Raw genomic sequence first — 18727 nt, 5'->3', positions numbered from 1 at the left:
TACACAGTCCAGGTTTTTGAAGATGAAGAGAGAATGAGGATTTCATAAACACTAATTTAAAAGTGAAAGAAAAATGAAGAGGAGTTCTATTCCTGCGCAGCCCGAGAAGAATCTTTAATTCAAAGCTGTCTGGCAGTGTGCTCAGCAGCACGTATGTGCCTGTGTGTGTTAGCTCAGGGAGTTAGATGGCTGTGAGAGGAAAGAAGGGAGCTGGAAAGGCCTCCTGTGCCCAGCCTCCTGGAGAGGGGCCTAATGCTAGGACATTACCAGTTTGTCAAAAGCATTCTCACTGTTGAGACCTGTAGACTATGCAAGTCCATGCTAGCATGTCACCATCACCGGCTTATTCCTGTTTCTGATTTGAGAACCCGTATGATTTTTTCAGAAATGTTACGAAACTTTTAGGGCCACCTGGGTGGCCTAGTAGGTTAAGCCTTTGACTTTGGCTCACATCATGATCTCACAGTTGGTGAGTTTGAGCTCCACACTGGGCTCTGTGCTGATAGCTCAGAACCTGGAGACTGCTTCGGATTCGGTGTCTCCCTCTCTCTCTCTGCCCCTCCCCTGCTTGTGTGGTCTCTCTCAAAAATAAACATTAAAAAAAAAAGAAATGTTACAAAACTTTCAAAAACTTCTCTCTGAAGTCTAACTATACTTCAATTTACAATACTATTGATGGTGTTTATTTGGAACAGAAGAAAAAATAGGAGGTTGAGGAACACTATTTTCCTTGAAGACAGTGAATGGCACCCCCTCGCAGACATCATGCCAGGCAGGGGGAATGCAAGACAAGCCTACAGGAGTATTGTAGACTGTTGGAATCTTTAAACGTTTTTTGTTGTTGGTTTTGTTATACAAGAGCCACACCATCCATGGTGCACAAAAGCAGATATAATACCACCTCTGCTGTCTGTTTTCACCAAGTAGTATGTACCTTCCCCCCACTAGGAAAGCCACACACACAGCATTATCAGCACGGCCCTGGGGGCTGGATGTGAACGCTGGCTACTACCCGGGTCATTGGTTTACCTCTTTCCACTTGTTCCCGCGCTTGCTGATTTGTCATTCCAGGGTATGGGCAGACCCCTAGGCTGAAGGTCTCCCAGAGGAGGATGCCAAAGCTCCACACGTCACTCTCAGAACTGTATCTCCCTGGGGGGCGCACAAAACCATAACCAGGTAAGTGTGTAAGCGGGTGAACATTTCCAGTGATGCATGTCTTTGTCAGTCACATGTTCGCATATTTAAACTTACCAAAGGAATGCAGTAACTAATGATCTTATTTCTTCACTAGTTTTACTTTCCAGGACTAGTAGTAACATTACCAACTAAATGAATAATCTTCAGGCTGCTAGTTTAACAAAACCAGCTTTCAAATCACTTAACCCCAACCAAGAGCAAATATTTAGCCAGTACGGAGGTTAACTGTCCCTGTGGTATCTAAATGAGAAGGATGGTTTATATATACATACATATATGCGCCTAGGAGATTAAGTCAGATTTCTGCAATTTTACCTTGTGCCTGCATTATTTTCTTTCCATGAAAATTATAAACAGACTTAAAGCAATAATGAAAGTTTTTTAACTTCAATTTTTTACTTGTCACTATTTACAGATATTCCTACATCCTTAAAAGTCTCATTTTCTCCACTGTTTCATTTATGGAAAATACATTTTTTTCCTGTGTATTTTGAATAGGGTAGAATTAACATAGCTGGCTGATAAAAACAACTTCTTTAAATTACATGGTGCCTTGTTTTGTCAAAATATCTTGGTGCACCTGTTTTACTGAGCTCTTCGGGTTTTTGTTTTTTTTTTCTTTTTTTTCTTTTTTGGTAGTCTTCTAGAGAAGCATGGAGATAAAAGCACATGATACATTCTGGAGATAGATGTGAAATCAAGGAGGGAAACAGGAAAATCCTTTCCATTCCCCAAGAGGCTAAGAATTTAAAGATTTTCACAACATATTTGTATTTTTAATTTTGTAGTTTAATTTTACATAGAGTGCATGTACTTCCACAGTGAAACCCCATTTGCAGTGGTGTAGAAGGATCCTTCAATGATTTCATCTCTATCCCCTTTGGGAGCTACTTGCCTCAACTCTGCCTCTCCAGGTTTATAAATGCCCCTCTGCTAAAAATGTCTGGTTACTTTAAGGCCTTTTCTCTTTCTTGAATGAAGTGAAACGAGAATGAGAGTATGCCTGTGCTTTGATAACTGCTGTTACGTCAGAGTTTAGTGTGTACTTGCTGATGATCCTCTCCAGCTGTGTGAATTAGCTTCCTTCTTACTAGAGCATAATTACTATGCTGTTTGGTAGAAAGATTAGTTTTCTTGTCTGCTTATCAACTCTTTTCATGTTTGCCATCCAGTAATTTAATACTTTTCATGAAAGTCATTCAATGACTACAAGTTAAAATTAATTCTTGAAGAAAGTAAAAGGTATACAGAGCCAAATTCTTTCTTTTTGTAAGACAGTATCTGGGCAGAGATCAAGAAAGGCATGTTGTACGTAAAACAAGATCAGGCTCCAGAAGTGAAAGTTAATAACCTAATTCTGTAACCTTGACCTTGAACCTGGTTTTGCTGGATAATTTAAATTTATTTTAAAATACATTTTTAATTTATCTGCTTATTTTAATGAGCATAACTGATACACATTATATTACTTTCAGGTGTACAACATAACAATTCAGTATTTGTATATATTGCAAAATGATCAATACAGTAAATCTAATTGACATCCATTCCCATACTTGGTTACAAAATTGTTTTTTCTTGTGAGGAAAACTTTAAAGATTTACTGCCTTAGCAACTGTCAAATGTGCAATACAGTATTATTAACTATAGTCACCATGTTGTGCTTTATATACCAATGATTTATTTATCTCACAACTAGAAATTTGGACCTTTTGACCCTCTTCACCCATTTTACCCATTCCCTACTTCTGGCAACCACCAATCTGTTCTCTGTTTCTATGACCTTGGTTGTCTTTAAAAATTTCACATGAAAGTGAGATCATACGGTATTTGTCTTTCTCTGACTTGTTTCACTGAGCCTAAGGAGCTCAAGGTCCATCCATGTTGTTGCAAATGGCAAGATGTTATTTTTTATGGCTGAATAATATCCCATTGTCTATGTATACCACAGTTTTCTTTACACATTTATCTGTCAGTGGACACTTTGTTTACATATTGTAGCTATTGTAAATAATGCTGCAATGAACATGGGGGTGTACATATCTCTTTGAGTTAGTGTTTTCTTTTTCTTCAAATGAATACCAGAAGTGGAAATGCTATGATATGGTAGTCCTATTTTTAATTTTTTTCAGGAATCATCATATAGTTTTTCATAGTGGCTACTCTATATTTCCACCAACAGTGTACAAAGATTGCCTTTCTTCACATCCTAGCAAACGTGTTATTTGTTGTCTTTTTGATTATAGTCATTGTAACAGGTGTGAGGTGATCTCATTGTGGTTTTTTCTACAATGGTATTACAATGCTATTGACTATATTCCCTATGCTGTACCTTTCATCTCTGTGACTTACTCATTCCATAACTGGGACCCTGTACCTCCTACTGCTTTTCATCCATTTTGCCCATCCCCCAAACATCTCCCTCTCTGGAAACTAACAGTTTGTTCTCTGTGTTTATGGGTGTTTTCCTGCTTTTCTTTCTTTCTTTCTTTGTTTCTTTCTTTCTTTGTTTCTTTTTAGATTAAACAAATAAGTAAAATCATATGGTATTTGTCTTCTCTGACTTATTTTACTTATCATAAAATACTCTAGATCCATCTATGTTGTCACAAGTGGCAAGCATATATATATATATATATATATATATATATATATATATATATATATATATATACACGCACACACACATATACATCCATCTCTTCCACATCTTCTTTATCCATTCATCTATCAAATGCTTCTTTTAACATTTAAAAAAAATATTTATTTTTGAGAGCAAGAGAGACAGAGTGTGACAGGGGACAAGCACAAAGACACAGAGAGAGGGAGACACAGAATCTGAAGCAGGCTCCAGGCTCCAAGCCGTCAGCACAGAGCTGACGTGGGGCTCGAACCCATGGACTGTGAGATCATGACCTGATCTTAAGTCGGACGCTCAACCAATGAGCCACCCAGGCGCCCTCACTTAGGTTGCTGTATACGTTGGCTATTGTAAATAATGCTGCAATAAACACATATATTTTCTAATGCATATATCTTTTCTAATGAGCATTTTGCTTTTTCTTATGATAAACAGTAGTGGGATTAATGGATCATATATTTTTTAAAATTATTTGAGGAACATTTAAACTGTCTACTACAGTGACTGTACTAATTTATATTCATTCCTACCAACAGTGCAAAGGGTTCCTTTTTCTCTACCTTCTTGCCAATACTTGTTATTTCTTTCTGATTCTAGCCATTCTTACAGGTATAAGGTGATATATCATTGTGGTTTTGATTTGCATTTCCTTTATTAGCGATATTGAACATCTTTTCATGTGTCTGTTGGCCATTTGTAGGTCTTTGGAGAAAATGTTCAGGTCCTCTGCCTATCATTTAATCAGATTGTGTGTGTGTGTGTGTGTGTGTGTGTGTGTGTGTGTGTGTGTATTGAGTTGTATAAGTTCTATATGTACTTTGGATATTAATCCCTTATCAGATATCTCATTTGCTAATATCTTCTCCCATTCAGTGGGCTGCTTTTTTATTTTGTTGATGGTTTGCTTTGCTGTAAGGAAGCTTTTTATTTTGGTGTAGTTCCAATAGGTCCCTTTTGCTTTTGTTTCCTTTGCCTGAGGATATATATATATATATATATATATACACACATACATATACATTCACACACACACACACACACACATATATATATATATGTTGCTAAGGCTGATATAAAAAATATTACAGCCTATGTTTTCTTCTAAGCATTTTATGGTTTCATATCTCACATTTAGGTCTTTATTTTGAGTTTATTTTTCTGTATGGTGTAAAAAAGTGGTCTACTTCATTCTTTTGGTTGCAGCTAGCTAGTTTTCCTGGCACCACTGATTAAGAAGACGGTCTTTTCCTCATTGTCTCCTTTGTTATAGACTAATTGACCACATAACATGGGTTTATTTCTGGACTCTTTTCTGTTCCATTGATCTATGTGTCTATTTTTGTGCCAGTACTATAAAATTTTGATTACTACAGCTTTGTAGTACATCTTAGAATCTGGGTTTGAGATACTTCTAGCTTTGTGCTTCTTTCTCAATATTGCTTTGGCTGTTCATGGTCTTTTGAGGTTCCAAACAAATTTTAGGATTATTGGTTCTACTTCTGTGAAAAATACTATTGTTATTTTGATAGGGATTGCACTGAATCTGTATATTGCTTTGGGTAGTATGGACATTTAACAATATTATTTCTTCTAATCCATGAGCATGGTATGTCTTTCCATTTACTTTTGTTATCTTCAATTTCTTCCATCAATGTTCTATAGTTTCAGAATATAGATCTTTCACTTCCTTGATTAACTTTCGTTCTAGGTATTTTATTATTTTAATGCAATTTTAAGTGGAATTGTTTTCTTAATTTCTCTTTATGTTACTTTGTTGTTAGTGTATAAAAATGCAACAGATTTCTGTATGTCAATTTGTATCCTGCAACTTTATTAATTTATTCTAATAGTTTTTTGGTGGAGTCTTTTGGGTTTTCTATGTATAGTATCATGTCATATGCAAATAGTGACAGTGACAGTTTTACTTCTTTGTTACCAACTTGGATGCCCTTTCTTTTTTCTTATCTGATGACTATGGCTAGGATTGCCAGTACTATGTTGAATAAAAGTGGTGACAATGGACATCCTTGTCTTGTTACGTATTTTAGAGGAAAAGCTCTCAGTTTTTTATCATTGAGTATGATGTTAGCTGTGTTTTCATATATGGCCTTTATTGTGTTATGGTCCTTCTACACCCACATTGTTAAAAGGTTTTTTTTTTTGTTTGTTTGTTTTGTTTTAATCATCATCATGAATGGAGCTGAATTTGGTAAAAGGCATTCTTTGCATCTACTGAGATGATCATGAGTCTTATCATTTGTTACTGTGGTGTATCACATTGATTGATTTGTGAATATTGAACCATCCCTGCACCCCTTGAGTAAATCCTACTTGATTGTAGTGAATGATCCTTTTAATGTAATGCTGACTATGGTTTGCTAATGTTTTGTTGAGGGTTTCTGAATCTTTATCAGGCCAGTAGTTTTCTATTTTTGTAGTGTCTTGGTCTGGTTTTGGTATGAAGGTAATGCTGGCCTTATAGAATTTCTTTTCTGTTTCTTGGAGTAGTTTGAGAAATACAGGTATTGATTTTTACTTAAATGTTTGGTAGAATTCACCTGTGAATCCATCTAGTTCTGGAATTTTGTTTGTTGGGAGTTTTTTGATTACCAATTCAATTTGGTACTAGCAATTGGTCTGTTCAGATTTTCTATTTGTTCCTGATTCAGTTTTAGAAGATGATCTGCTTTTAGGAATTTATCCATTTCTTCTAGGTTGTCCAATTTGTTGGCATATAATTTTTTGTAGTATTCTCTTACAATCCTTTGGATTTCTGTCATCTTGGTTGTTCCTTCTCTTTCATTTCTGATTTTATTTATTTGGGGACTTTTTTTTCTTGATGAGTCTGGCTAAAGATTTGGCAATTTTGTTGATCTTTTCATAGAAGCAGATCTTGGTTTCATTGATTTTTTGTTTCTATTGCTTTTTAAAGTCTCTATTTCATTTATTTCTACTCTGATCTTTATTATTTCCTTCCTTCTACTAACTCTGGGCTTTGAATATTCTTCTTTTTCGAGTTACTTTAGGTGTAAAGGCAGATTGTTTGAGATTTGTTTTTTGTTTCTTAAGGAAGACCTATGTCACTATAAATTTCTCACTTAGAACTGCTTTCGCTGTGTATCAAAGATTTTGAAGCATTGTTTTCATTTTCATTGTCTACATGTATTTTTTTAAATGTTTATTTTTTGAAAGAGAGAGAATGAGAACAGGGGAGGGGCAGAGAGAGACAGACACACACAGAGGATCCGAAGCAGGCTCTGCACTGAGAGCGGAGAGCCCAATGTGGGGCTCAAACTCACAAACCATGAGGTCATGACCTTAACTGAGCCACCCAGGCATCCCCTTATTGTCTTCATGTGTTTTTTTTACTTCCTCATTGATTTTTTCATTGAATCATTGCTTGTTTAGTAGCATGTTGTTCAGGCTCCACGTGTTTGTGCTTTTCCAGGTGTTTTTCCTGTAATTGATTTCTAGTTTCATACTGTTGTGATCACAAAAGATACATGATATGGTATCAGTCTTCTTAAATTTATTGAGACTTGTTTTGTGGCCTAATGTGATCTTTTCTGGAGAATGTTCCAGGTGTACTTGAAAAGAATGTGTATTCTATTCTTTTTGGATGGAATGTTTTGTATACATCTGTTAAGTACTTTGGCCTACTGTGTTATTCAAATACATTGTTTCCTTATTGATTTTATGCCTAGATGATCTATCCATTGATGTAAATAGGGTGTCAAAGTCTCCTACTGTTATTGTATTACTGTCAATTTCTCCCTTTATGTCTGTAATATTTGCTTTATGTATTTAGGTGCCTCAGTGTTGGGTGTGCAGATATTTACAACTGTTATATCCTCTTGTTGGCTTGATCCCCTTATTATTATATATTGTCCTTCTTTGTCTCTTGTTATAGTCCTTGTTTTAAAGTCTATTTTGTCTTACATAAGTATTGTCCTTTCCTATCACAATTTTCTTCTAATTATGGCCTTTTCTCTTCCTCTTAAAGAAGTCCCTTTAACATTTTTTTGTAAGACCAGTTTAGTGATGATGAACTCCTCTAAATTTTGTCTGAAAAACTCTGTTTATCCTTGAATTCTGAATGATAACTTTGCCATGTAGAGTATTCTTGATGGTAGGTTTTTCCTTTCAGCACTTTAAATATTATGCAATTCTCTTCAGGCCTGCAAAATTTCTGTTGAAAAATAAGCCAATAGCTTTATATATTACATGTTGTTTTTCTTTTGCTGCTTTAAAAATTCTTTATATTTAATCTTTGAAATTTTAATTATATGTGTCATGGTGTGGATCTCCTTGGGTTTATCTTGTTTGGAGGTCTCTTGCTTCCTGAACCTGGATGTCTGTTTCCTTCCCCAAGTTAGGTAAGTTTTCAGCTGTTATTTCTTGAAATAGATTTTCTGCCCCTTTCTCTTCTCCTTCTGGAACCCCTATAATGTGTTTGTTCACTTGATGTTAAAATCAGGGTTACAATCCCTTAACCTATCCTCATTTTAAAAATTCTTTTTACTTTTTGCTTTTCAGCTTGGGTGTTTTCCATATTGATGATCTGTTCTTCTTCATCTTCTAAACTACTGTTGATTACCTTTAGTGTATTTTTCATTTTGGTTATTGTATTCTTTGACTCTGATTGGTTCTGTTTTACATTTTCTATCTCTTACTGAAGTTCTCACAAAGCTCATTCACTCTTCTTTAGTCTGGTGAGCACCATTTGAACTCTTTGTCAAGTAGATTGGTTGTCTCCATTTCATTTAGTTCTTATTCTTTTCCTTTTTTTAAATGTTGATTATTATTTTTTTTTTAAGAGAAAGTGCAAGTAGGGGAGGGGACGAGAGGAGGGGAATAGAAGATCTGAAGTAGGCTCTGAGCTGACAGCAGAGAGCCCAATGTGGGGCTCAAACTCATGAACTGTGAGATCAAAGTCAGACGCTCAAATAACTGAGCCACCCAGGTTCCCCATTTAGTTCTTTTTCTGAGGTTTTGTTTTGTTCTTTCATTTGGGTTATCTTCCTCTGTCTCCTCATTTTGCTTATCTTCCTGTGTTTATTTATATGAATGAGGCAAAATAGCTATGTCTCCTAAATTTGAGAAAATGGTCTTGTGTATGGTCATTGCCTGTGTAGACTGTGTGTGCCTGGTGACTCTGACTGGCTGGAGCGTTGGCTGATGTGAGCTGGGGGTCCCCAGACTCTCTGCACAGAGGGTGCTCTGGACAGCTGAAGTGGAAATGGGCTAGGGTAGTCCTGGGCTCTGCACACAGAGATCACCCTGGCAGAGGAGCTGAGGCTAGAGTGGGTACAAGGCTGGGGTGCTCAGTGCAGGCAGAGGGTACCCTGGTAGGGTGGCTAAAACTGAGGGAGGCATGGGCCTGGATGTCTTGGGTTGCTCTATGCAGGGGGCATCCTGGTGGGGTGGCTAAAGCCAGGGCAAGGTGTGGTCTGGGCGTCTCAGGGCACTCTGTACCAGAAGTGCCCTAGTAAGTCATCTGGAGCCAAAGTGGTGTGGGCCTGGTATGCTTCAGGATGCATTGCACCTGGGTCACCTTGGTGAAGACAGCTAGAGATAGAATGAGCACTAATCAGGGGTTCCCTGATGCTGTACTGGGGCTGCCTTGTTAGGAGGGTTTGGGCTGGTATAGGCTAGGGGTTCAGGGTTCAGTGAGGCAGGCTGCCTATCAAGGAGCAGGGGAATGCAAACTATGGCACTTGCCAGCCCCTTTGATCTGGACAGAGCTCCAGCAGCTCCTGTGCCCTTTGGTAGAGTAATAGAGCTGGATCTTTTATATTGTAGTTGCTCTTTTAAACCACAGCCTTTATTTTTCATTATCCTAGGGTATCTGGGGCATGTATGTCATTGCCGTTTTGAGTTGTATTTTCCTGATGATGAGTGATGTTGAGCATCTTTTCACATACTCATTGGCTATACTATATGTCTTCTTTGGAAAACTGTCTATTCAGATCTATTTCTTAATTGAATTATTTTTTTGATACTGAGTTTTATGAATTCTTTTATATATTTTGGATATCATTAACCTCTCACCAGATAAATGATGTGCAAATATTTTCTCCATTTAGTAGGTTGCCTTTTCCTTTTGTTGATGCTTTTCTTTGCTGTGAAGAAACGGTTAGTCTGATGTAGTCCCATTACTTTATTTTGCTTTTTCTGTATTTGCATTTGGTGTGAAATATAAAAACTTAGTTCCAAGACCAAGTCAAGGAAATTACTGCCTATATGTCCTTCTAGGTGTTCTGTGGTTTTGCATCTTATGTTCAGGTCTTGGATTCATTTTAAGTTAATTTTTGTGTATGGTATAAGACAGTGGTCCCATTTCATTCTTTTGCATGTGACTGTGCAGTTTCCCCAGCACCATTTTTTGAAAAGACTGTCCCTTTCCTATTGTATACTTTTGGCTTCTCTGTTTTAAACTGATTAACCATATATGCATGGGTTTACTTCTGGGCCCTCTGCTTCATTGGTTTATGTATCAATTTTTAATGCCAGTATCATACTATTTTGATTACTACAGCTTTAGTACAGTTTGACATCAGGGAGTGCACTATCTCCAAAACTTTGTTCTTTCTCAAGATTGTCTTGGCTATTCATGGTCTTGTGTAGTTCCAGACAAGTTTTAGAATTGTGGGTTCTATTTCTGTCAAAAATGCATTAAAACTGTAGATTGTTTTGGGTAGTAGAGACATTTAACAACATTAATTCTCATAATCCAGGAGCATGGAATATCTGCATTTATTTGCATAGTCTTGAATTTTTGTCATTAATATCTTACGGCATTTGTATACAAGTTTTTCACTTCCTATGTTAAATTTATTCATATTTTAGTCCTTTTGATGCAACTGTAAATGAGATTGTTTTCTTAATTTCTCTAATAGTTCATTTTTATGTATAGAAATGCAAGATATTTTTGTATATTGTATCCTGCAACTTTACTGAATTCATTAATTAGTTCTTATTGGTAGAGTGTTTAGGGTTTCTGTATATAATAATGTCATCTGCAAATAGTGATAATTTTACTTCTTTTCCACTTGGGATGCTTTTAATTTTTATTTTTTTACATTTATTTTGAGAGAAAAAGAGAGAGGGTAAGCGGGGGAGGGGAAGAGAACTAGAGAGAGAGATTCCCAAGCAGGCTCTGCACCATCAGCACAGGGCCCAACATGGGGCTCAAACTTAAAAACCATGAGACCATGATCTGAGCCAAAACCAAGAGTTAGATGCTTAACTGAATGAGCCACCCAGGCTCCCCTTATTTTATTCTTATCTAATTGCTCTAGCTATGACTTACACTATTATGTTGAAAAACAGTGGTAAGAGTGGGAATCCTTGTCTTGCTCCTGATATTAGAAAAGCTTTTACCTTTTCATTGTTGAATATGATGTTAGCTGTAGGTTTGTGTCATATAGGGCCTATATTATGTTCAGATATGTTCTTTCTATACCCAATTTGTTGAGATTTTATCATAAATGGATGTTGAATTTTGTCAAATGCTTTTTCTGCATCTATTGAGATAATTTTTACCCTTCATTTTGTTAATAAGGCATATCCCATTGATTGACTTGTGGATGTTAAAACATTCTTGCATCCCTGGAATAAATCCCACTTGAATATGGTATATAACCTCTTAGTGTATTCTTGAATTTGGTTTGCCAAACTTTTGTTGAGGAATTTTTCAGCTATGTTCAAATGGGATATTGGCCTGTAATGTTCTTTTATTGTGGTGTCTTTGTCTGGTTTTGATATCAGAATAATGCCTTGTAAAATGACTTTGGAAGTGTTTATTCCTCTTCTATTTTTTGGAAGTTTTATTATTTTATTTTATTATTCCTTTTTTATTTTAAGTAGGCTTCACACCCATTGTGGGGCTTAAACTCATGACCCTGAGATTAAGAGTTGCATACTTTACTGACTGAGCCATCCAGGCACCCAGGCACTCTGGATCCTGAGCATCCAGGAGTTTTAAAGAGTTAATACCAATCCTTCTAAATGTTTGGTAGAATTCATCAGTGAAATCATGTGGTCCTGGACTTTTGTTTGTTGGTTTTTCTTTACTAGTAAGAAAACTGAATCAGTAATTGGTTTGTTCACATTTTCTATTTCTTCATAATTCAGTCTTGGTGTATTGTATATTTTTAGCAATTTATCTATTTCTTTTTCCATGTGTTGTTGGCATATTGTTGTTCATAGTAGTCTTTTATGATCCTTGGCACTTCTGTGATATCAACTGTAACTTCTCTTTCATTTCTGGTTTTGAGTCCTTTCTCTTTTTTCTTGGTCAGTAGAGCTGAAGTTTCTCAATTTTGTTTATTTTTTTTTTTCAGAGAACAAGCTCTTAGTTTCACTGTTCTTTTTTATTTTCTTTTTTGTCTCTATTTCATTTATTTCTGCTCTGATCTTTGCTATTTCCTTCCTGCTACTAACCTTGGGTTTTGTTTATTCTTCTTTTTCTAGTTACTTGATATATAATGTTAAGAGATTTTTCTTTTTCTTTTTCCCAAGAACTTCCCTCTTAGAATTGCTTTTACAGCATCTCATAAGTTTTGGTATGCTGTATTTCTGTTTTGATTTGTCTCAAGGTGTTTTTTGATTGCTCTTTTTGAGTTCTTCTCTAATCCATTGGTTTTTCAGTAGCATGTTGTTTAATGTCCCAGAAATTGTGAAATTTCATACCACCGTGGTCAGAAAAGATGCTTGATGTGATTTCTATCTTTGAAAATTATTAAGACTAGTTTTGTAGCCTACTATATGATCTGTCCTGACAAATGTTCCATGTGCACTTGAGAAGGATGTGTATTCTGTTGCTTTTGGATGAAATGTTCTATATATGTCTATGTAGTCCATCTGGTCCAGTGTGTCATTTAAAGCCCATATTTCTTTATTGATTTTTCAGTCTGGATGATCTCTCCATTGATGTAAGTGGTGTATTGAAGTCATCTATATTATTCCTGTCTATTTCTCCCTTTACTGTGTTAATATTTGCCTTATGTGTTTAGGTGAGCCTATATTGGCTATATAAATATTTACAAATGTTACATACTCTTGTTGCATTGGCTGCTTTATCATTATGTGATACCCTTCTTTGTCCTTGATTACAGTCTAAAAGTCTATTTGGTGTGATATAAACATAACTACCTTAGCTTTCTTTTGATTTCCATTTGCATGAAATATCTTTTCCTGTCCATTCGCTTTGAGTCTGTGTATGTCCTTATATCTGCAGTGAGTTTCTTGTAGGCAGCATATAGATAAGCCTTGTTTCTGTTTTTCTTTGTAGGCATTCAGTCCTTTGGTTGGAGAATTTAGTCTATTTACACTCAAGGTAATTGTTGATACATATGTACTTATTGTCAGTTTGTTAATTGCTTTCTGACTATATGTAATTCTTCTGTTCCTTTATTTTTCTGTTGTTTTCCTTTGTGGCTTGATGACTTTCTTTAGTGGTATGCTTGAATTTCTTTTCTAAAAAGAAAAGATTTTTTTCTTTTCTAAAAAAGAAAGATTTTTGCTTTGTGGTTACCATGAGGGTTATATAAAACAACCTATATTTATAACAGTCTATTTTAAGTTGATACCAAGGTAGAATGGATTTTAAAGCTCCAAAAAATACTCTTCCCTACAACATTTTGTTTTTGATGTCATGGTTGACATCTTTTTATTTTGTGGTTATTGTTATTTTTGCTACTTTTGTCTTTTAACAAAGCTGGCTTTGTAAATGATGAATCTATTACCTTTACTATATATTCACCTTTATCAGTGAGATTTGTACTTTTATGTGTTTTCTTGTTACTAATAAGCACCCTCTCTTTTCAGTTTAGAGAAGTTATTTTAACTTGGTTAAGAGGCTGGTTTAGTGGTGATAAACTCTTTAGCTTTTGCCTGTCTGGAGAACTCTTTGTGTCTCCTTCAATTCTGAATGGTAACTTTGCCAGGTACAGCATTCTTGGTTGGCAAGGTTTTAGTTTCAGCACTCTGAATATATTGTACTACTCTCTTCTGGCCTGCAAAGTTTCTGCTAGAAAATTTGCTGATAATCTTATAGTGGCTACCTTGTATGTAACAATTTGCTTTTCTCTTGCTGATTTTAAGATTCTTTCCTTCTCTTTAACCTTTGACATTTAAATTATAATGTGTCTTGTCATGGGTCTCTTTGGGTTTACTCTATTTGGAACTCAGTATGCGTCCTAGATCTTGGATATCTGTTTTCTTCTATAAATTAGGGAAGTGTTTTTTTTTTTAATGTTATTTTTGAGAGACAGACAGAGCATGGGCAGGGGAAGGACAGAGAGAGAGGGAGACACAGAATCCGAAGCAGGCTCCAGGTTCTGAGCTGTCACCACAGAGCCTGATGTGGGGCTAGAACCCACAAACCATGAGATCATGTATGATCTGAGCCAAAGTCAGCTGCTTAACCAACTGCACCACCAGGCATCCCTAAATTAGGGAAGTTTTTAATCAATGTTTCTTCAAGTAAGTTTTCTATCCCTTACACTCCCTCTTCTTCCTCTGGGGATTCTATAATGCAAATGCTAGTCTGCTTGATGGTGTCCTCTAAGTACCTTGAGTTATCTTCACTTTCAAAAATTGTTTTTGCTGCTCTTATTGGGTGACTTCCACTGCTCTATCTTCAAGTTAACTGATCTTTTCATCTAGTCTTCTGGAAACCCCCTCCACTGTTTTTTTTTTTTAGCTCAATGATTGCATTTTTTAGCTTTGTGACTTCTGTTTGGTACTTTGTTAGATTTTCTCTCTCTTCATTGAAGTTTCTATGTTCATCTGTTCTTCTCCTGAGTTTGGTAAGCATCTTTGTGATCATTACTTTGAAGTCTTTATCAGGCAAATCATTTATCTCTGGCTAAATTTTTTTTCCTGAGGTTTTCTTTTGTTCTTTCATTTGGAACATATTTCAACGTTTCTTCATTTTGCTTGACTCTCTGTGTTGGGTTTTATGCACTCGATGAAACAGCCACCTCTCCCAGTCTTGAGGAAGTGGCCTCATGTGATACATGAATGCCATCAGTCAACCTTGCCCTAGCTCTTTGTTGTCTTCAAATCTTTGTGATCTATTTTGTTTTTAATAGCTCACAGTAGTTGAGGGTGTTCCTAGACCTATCAGGGTCCAAAAGAATCTCAGCACCAACACTGTTTGATTTGCAGCCAGAGCCAAAGCTACTGGCTAAGGTCCCACAGTCCAATGGGACTACACATGTAAGTCCCACTGGCCACCAGATCCAGGTGATCTGGAGTTATCTCCTGGGCAGTAGTTGCAAAAATTGGGGCTCCAGATGAGTGCATATGCTCCCTTCTGGGAGATACCAGTGCGGTGGAGCGAGGCAGAGGGAGAGTGCAAAGATGGTCCACAGCCTATGTTACCTGAGCCTCTAGATTGTGCCAAACCTGAAGGCTGTCTCTCAGTCTGAAGCTTCTGCCTTCTTATATAGTCAGCTGTTGGTGCACTCCCTTGAGGAATGATGGCTTGCCAAGAACTTTCTCTCTCAATACAGTCCTGTGGGACTCAGGAATGCAAGTCCCCCTTCGTCACCAGAGCCAGATCAAGGGGCATTCTCTGGATGGCAACCCCCAAAACTGGGGCACCAGGTGTGTGTAAGAGCTTTCTTCTGAGAGATATTGGTGCTCTGGAACACAACAGTGGCAGAGTGTGAGGATTGTGCTTGCCCTACAAGGTCTCTGGAAAGAATTATAGTCAGGTCTTGGATGTATGTTCAGTTAGAATCCTGCCCCTCTGGCTGTAGCCCTCACACAGAAAGAAAGAGCTCTTGGGCCTGTTGCCTCTTACTGTGCTCTACAGGTACTAGCTGTTTAAGAACTTTTTCTCCATTGGTTACGGTCCTGTGGGATCTGTGAAACTAAGTCCTGCTGACCACCAGAATCCAGGTGATATAAAGATGTTCTTAGGCATCATCTGCTAAAACCTGAGCACCAGACAAGGGTATAAGATCCTTTATGGGAGATTCCAGCAAGCAAAGTAGAGGGAGAGTGAAGAGATGGTGTGCACTGGACTTTGTTTCTGGACAGAACCTCCACAGGCCTGTAATCAGGTGACATACATGAAGCCTGTTCTCAAGCCAAAGCTTGTGGGAAAAGCAAGTAAAGACTGTGGGCATGTTGCTGTCTGTCAGGGCACCAGGGTGGTAGTCTGCCAAGAATGGTCTCCAGTTGTTACAGTCACATGGGACATAGGAATGCAAGCCCCCTGACCTCCAGAACCTGAAGATCCTGGGGTGTTTCCTGTGCAACAGCTACATAAACCAGGGTACTGGACATGTGTAAAAGCTCCCCTCTGAGAGATACTGGTGCCCTGGGGGTGCGGCAGAGGGAGAATGTGAAGATGGCGCTTGCCGGCCTCCATTCCTAGAAAGTATCCCCTGCTGACCCCTAGATGTGTGTCAAACAAGATACTCCTCAGGCCGATGCTTTAAGGCTAGCAAATGAGCTTCTTTCACATAACCTGTCCATTGGCTGCTTCTGCTCTGGGCCCTAAGCAGGTGATTCCAAGCATGGGGCCCTTTTAAGAATTGTTTATACGTTCCCTGTAGCCTCTTTGGTTTTCAAAGGTAGATGTTTTGCAAGCTCATCTCTCAGGTGCAGGTCTTAAATGCTGGCGAGTCTGATGTGTGGGGGCTTAAATAATTCACTCCTCAGGGAGAAGCTTTAAGTTTTTAGTTCCCTGCCGTTTATGGTTCTCTGTGCTGGGGATGAGGTTTATGGTGAGATTGTGTCTCAGCCTGTCTTACCTGCTGTGATACATTTTTTCCCCCTTGTTTGTCCAATATATGGCAGTTGCGTAGTTTCTAGGTTTTTTGTTTGTTGTTTTTTTTTTTTGAGAAAATTGTTCCATATGTAGCTGTAGACTTGGTTTATCTGTGAGAGGCGGTATGACCTGGGGATCTCCCTGCATTGTCATCTTGAACCAGAACCTCGTTGGGTAATTTTAATGGGCTAAGAATAACTTGCAATTATACAGGATTTTGCTACTTTTCCATCTCATTTGAACCTCACAAATACCCTTACTATCTTCTCATCTTGCAAATTAGAAATCATAGGTGCAGAGAGGTAGATGACTTGCTAAGGTCGTGCAACTAATGACGTAACTAGTAGGAGTCTGGTCCTGGTGGTTGATCCAGGACTCTTTTCACTGTAAACCTTGCCTCCCTCTCATTTCAGAGTACTTACTTATGTCATGCTAATTCAATTAGAGGATGCAGCAGCCCCACATTCTTCAGTGACAAATGAAAAAGTGTCTTTTGCAATTTTTTTTTTTATTATGTCTTAGTTGAAGAGGCATACACTATTTGCCCTTTACAAAGTACTTTTGCTAACAGCTATATTGAGGATGGTGGCAACATGTGCTGAAAAGGCTATTGAATATGCTACCACTCTGTGTTTAATAAGGGTGGGGGGGATATATATATGCAATTATGTGTTATGTGGCTAGAGATGGGTGGGAGAGGGGCATCCGTGTCACTGTAAGCCCTTTACTATTGCTCGATTTAGAAAAAACAAGGATATTTGTCATTTTTTAAAAAAATTAAATGACAGCAACACTAATGACAAAATAATGGTGAAAGTACGTTTAACTCTATGGCTGTAAAGCAAAATTTCTGGGAGTTTCCTTAGACTGAAAGGTTTTACCATCAACCTTGCTCCTACACGTCATGAAAGACTTGTGCAGTATTTCAGCTACTCTGAGGCAAGAGTGAAGAAAAATAATCAGTGGGGAAAAAAGACCCTTGGAAAGGAGGCAAGTTTTTACTACCAATCATAAACCAGTATTTGCATAAAACATGAAAGAAACATAAGAAGAAGTAAGTTTTTCAATAGATTCTTATATTTTTCCCTCTTGTTAAACTCTGAAGGACTCCCTTACTGGGTTGGGTAATAAGTATTCCAGACTTCTTCCTCATCTACTGTTAAAAATCTCTCCTCCATTGTCATGTAAATTGTTCTGAATTGTATTAAGTTGATATTAAAGACTGCCAAAAAAATCTCCCTCATTGCCAACCAAAGATCTTCACACATCTTTTATTATTTCCAATGCTGTAGGTCAGGTTCTAAGAGCTATTTGAAAATAGAATTTTGATTTGTAAATACTTCAGTCACCTTGAAATTCAACTAAAATACATTTTGATTGAAAGGCAGAATTTTACTTGGCATAATTGCTTAACAGGAAGAGGACTTTCAAAGGCAGTGAAGAAGATCTGGCCAACAGGGTTAAAACAAATTTTAGGGAGCTAAATTTCAGGGTCTCCCAAGTCCAGTTCCAGCCCCTTTGTAGGGATGCTGTAAGAATCAATGAGAAGGGGTTAACCATGTTTTGTCCTTTAAAGAAAACCTCTGCATAAGTAACAAGTTAAAATCTTTTATCCCGTGATTGTTATTCATAGGAATATAATCTTAGAGTAATATCACTGTGGAAAATAGCAGGGCTTCCATTTTCTCTATATTCTGTGGAATGGTGGAATTAGTCTGTGATCATATAAAAATTTATCTTGCTAGCACTTGGGAAGACAAATTAGAGTGAGGATTAGCATCCTAGTGTTAAGTTTTGAAGTTAAGTTTCTAGTTCATTATTGGGAACTAGAACTTAGTCAATTGCTCATAATGACAACCACATACAACATATACTGCGTAGTATCATTAGTATCCAAAACACAAAACAGATCCTAGTGTCTGAAGCAGCCCCATCTAACATCCAAACCAATCCTAGAATTACCGTATGACTCTTAGTGTATATCCAGAACAACTAATAGCAGGTACTCAAATCCTCATACACAAATGTTCATAGCAGCACTATTCACAGTAGCCAAAAGGTGAAAAGTGCTCAAATATGAATCAACAGATGAATGG

General features: G+C 37.2%; 1 protein-coding gene across 7 annotated transcripts in view; it reads right to left on the bottom strand.

Moving 5' to 3' along the window:
* FER (FER tyrosine kinase) overlaps positions 1-18727 on the bottom strand; it is a 445463-nt gene that overhangs the window by 4508 nt on the left and 422228 nt on the right. For all 7 annotated transcript variants that reach the window (XM_042944781.1, XM_042944800.1, XM_042944791.1 and 4 more), the window contains one exon: positions 1030-1152. In XM_042944781.1, coding sequence (XP_042800715.1) covers positions 1030-1152 — 123 coding nt within the window. The remainder of the gene's footprint in view (positions 1-1029; positions 1153-18727) is intronic.

Source organism: Panthera leo, chromosome A1 (assembly GCF_018350215.1).
Source record: "Panthera leo isolate Ple1 chromosome A1, P.leo_Ple1_pat1.1, whole genome shotgun sequence".
Lineage (NCBI taxonomy): Eukaryota > Metazoa > Chordata > Mammalia > Carnivora > Felidae > Panthera > Panthera leo.
The sequence above is the reverse complement of the archived record's forward strand: the minus strand, read 5'-3'. Positions and strand labels throughout refer to the sequence as shown.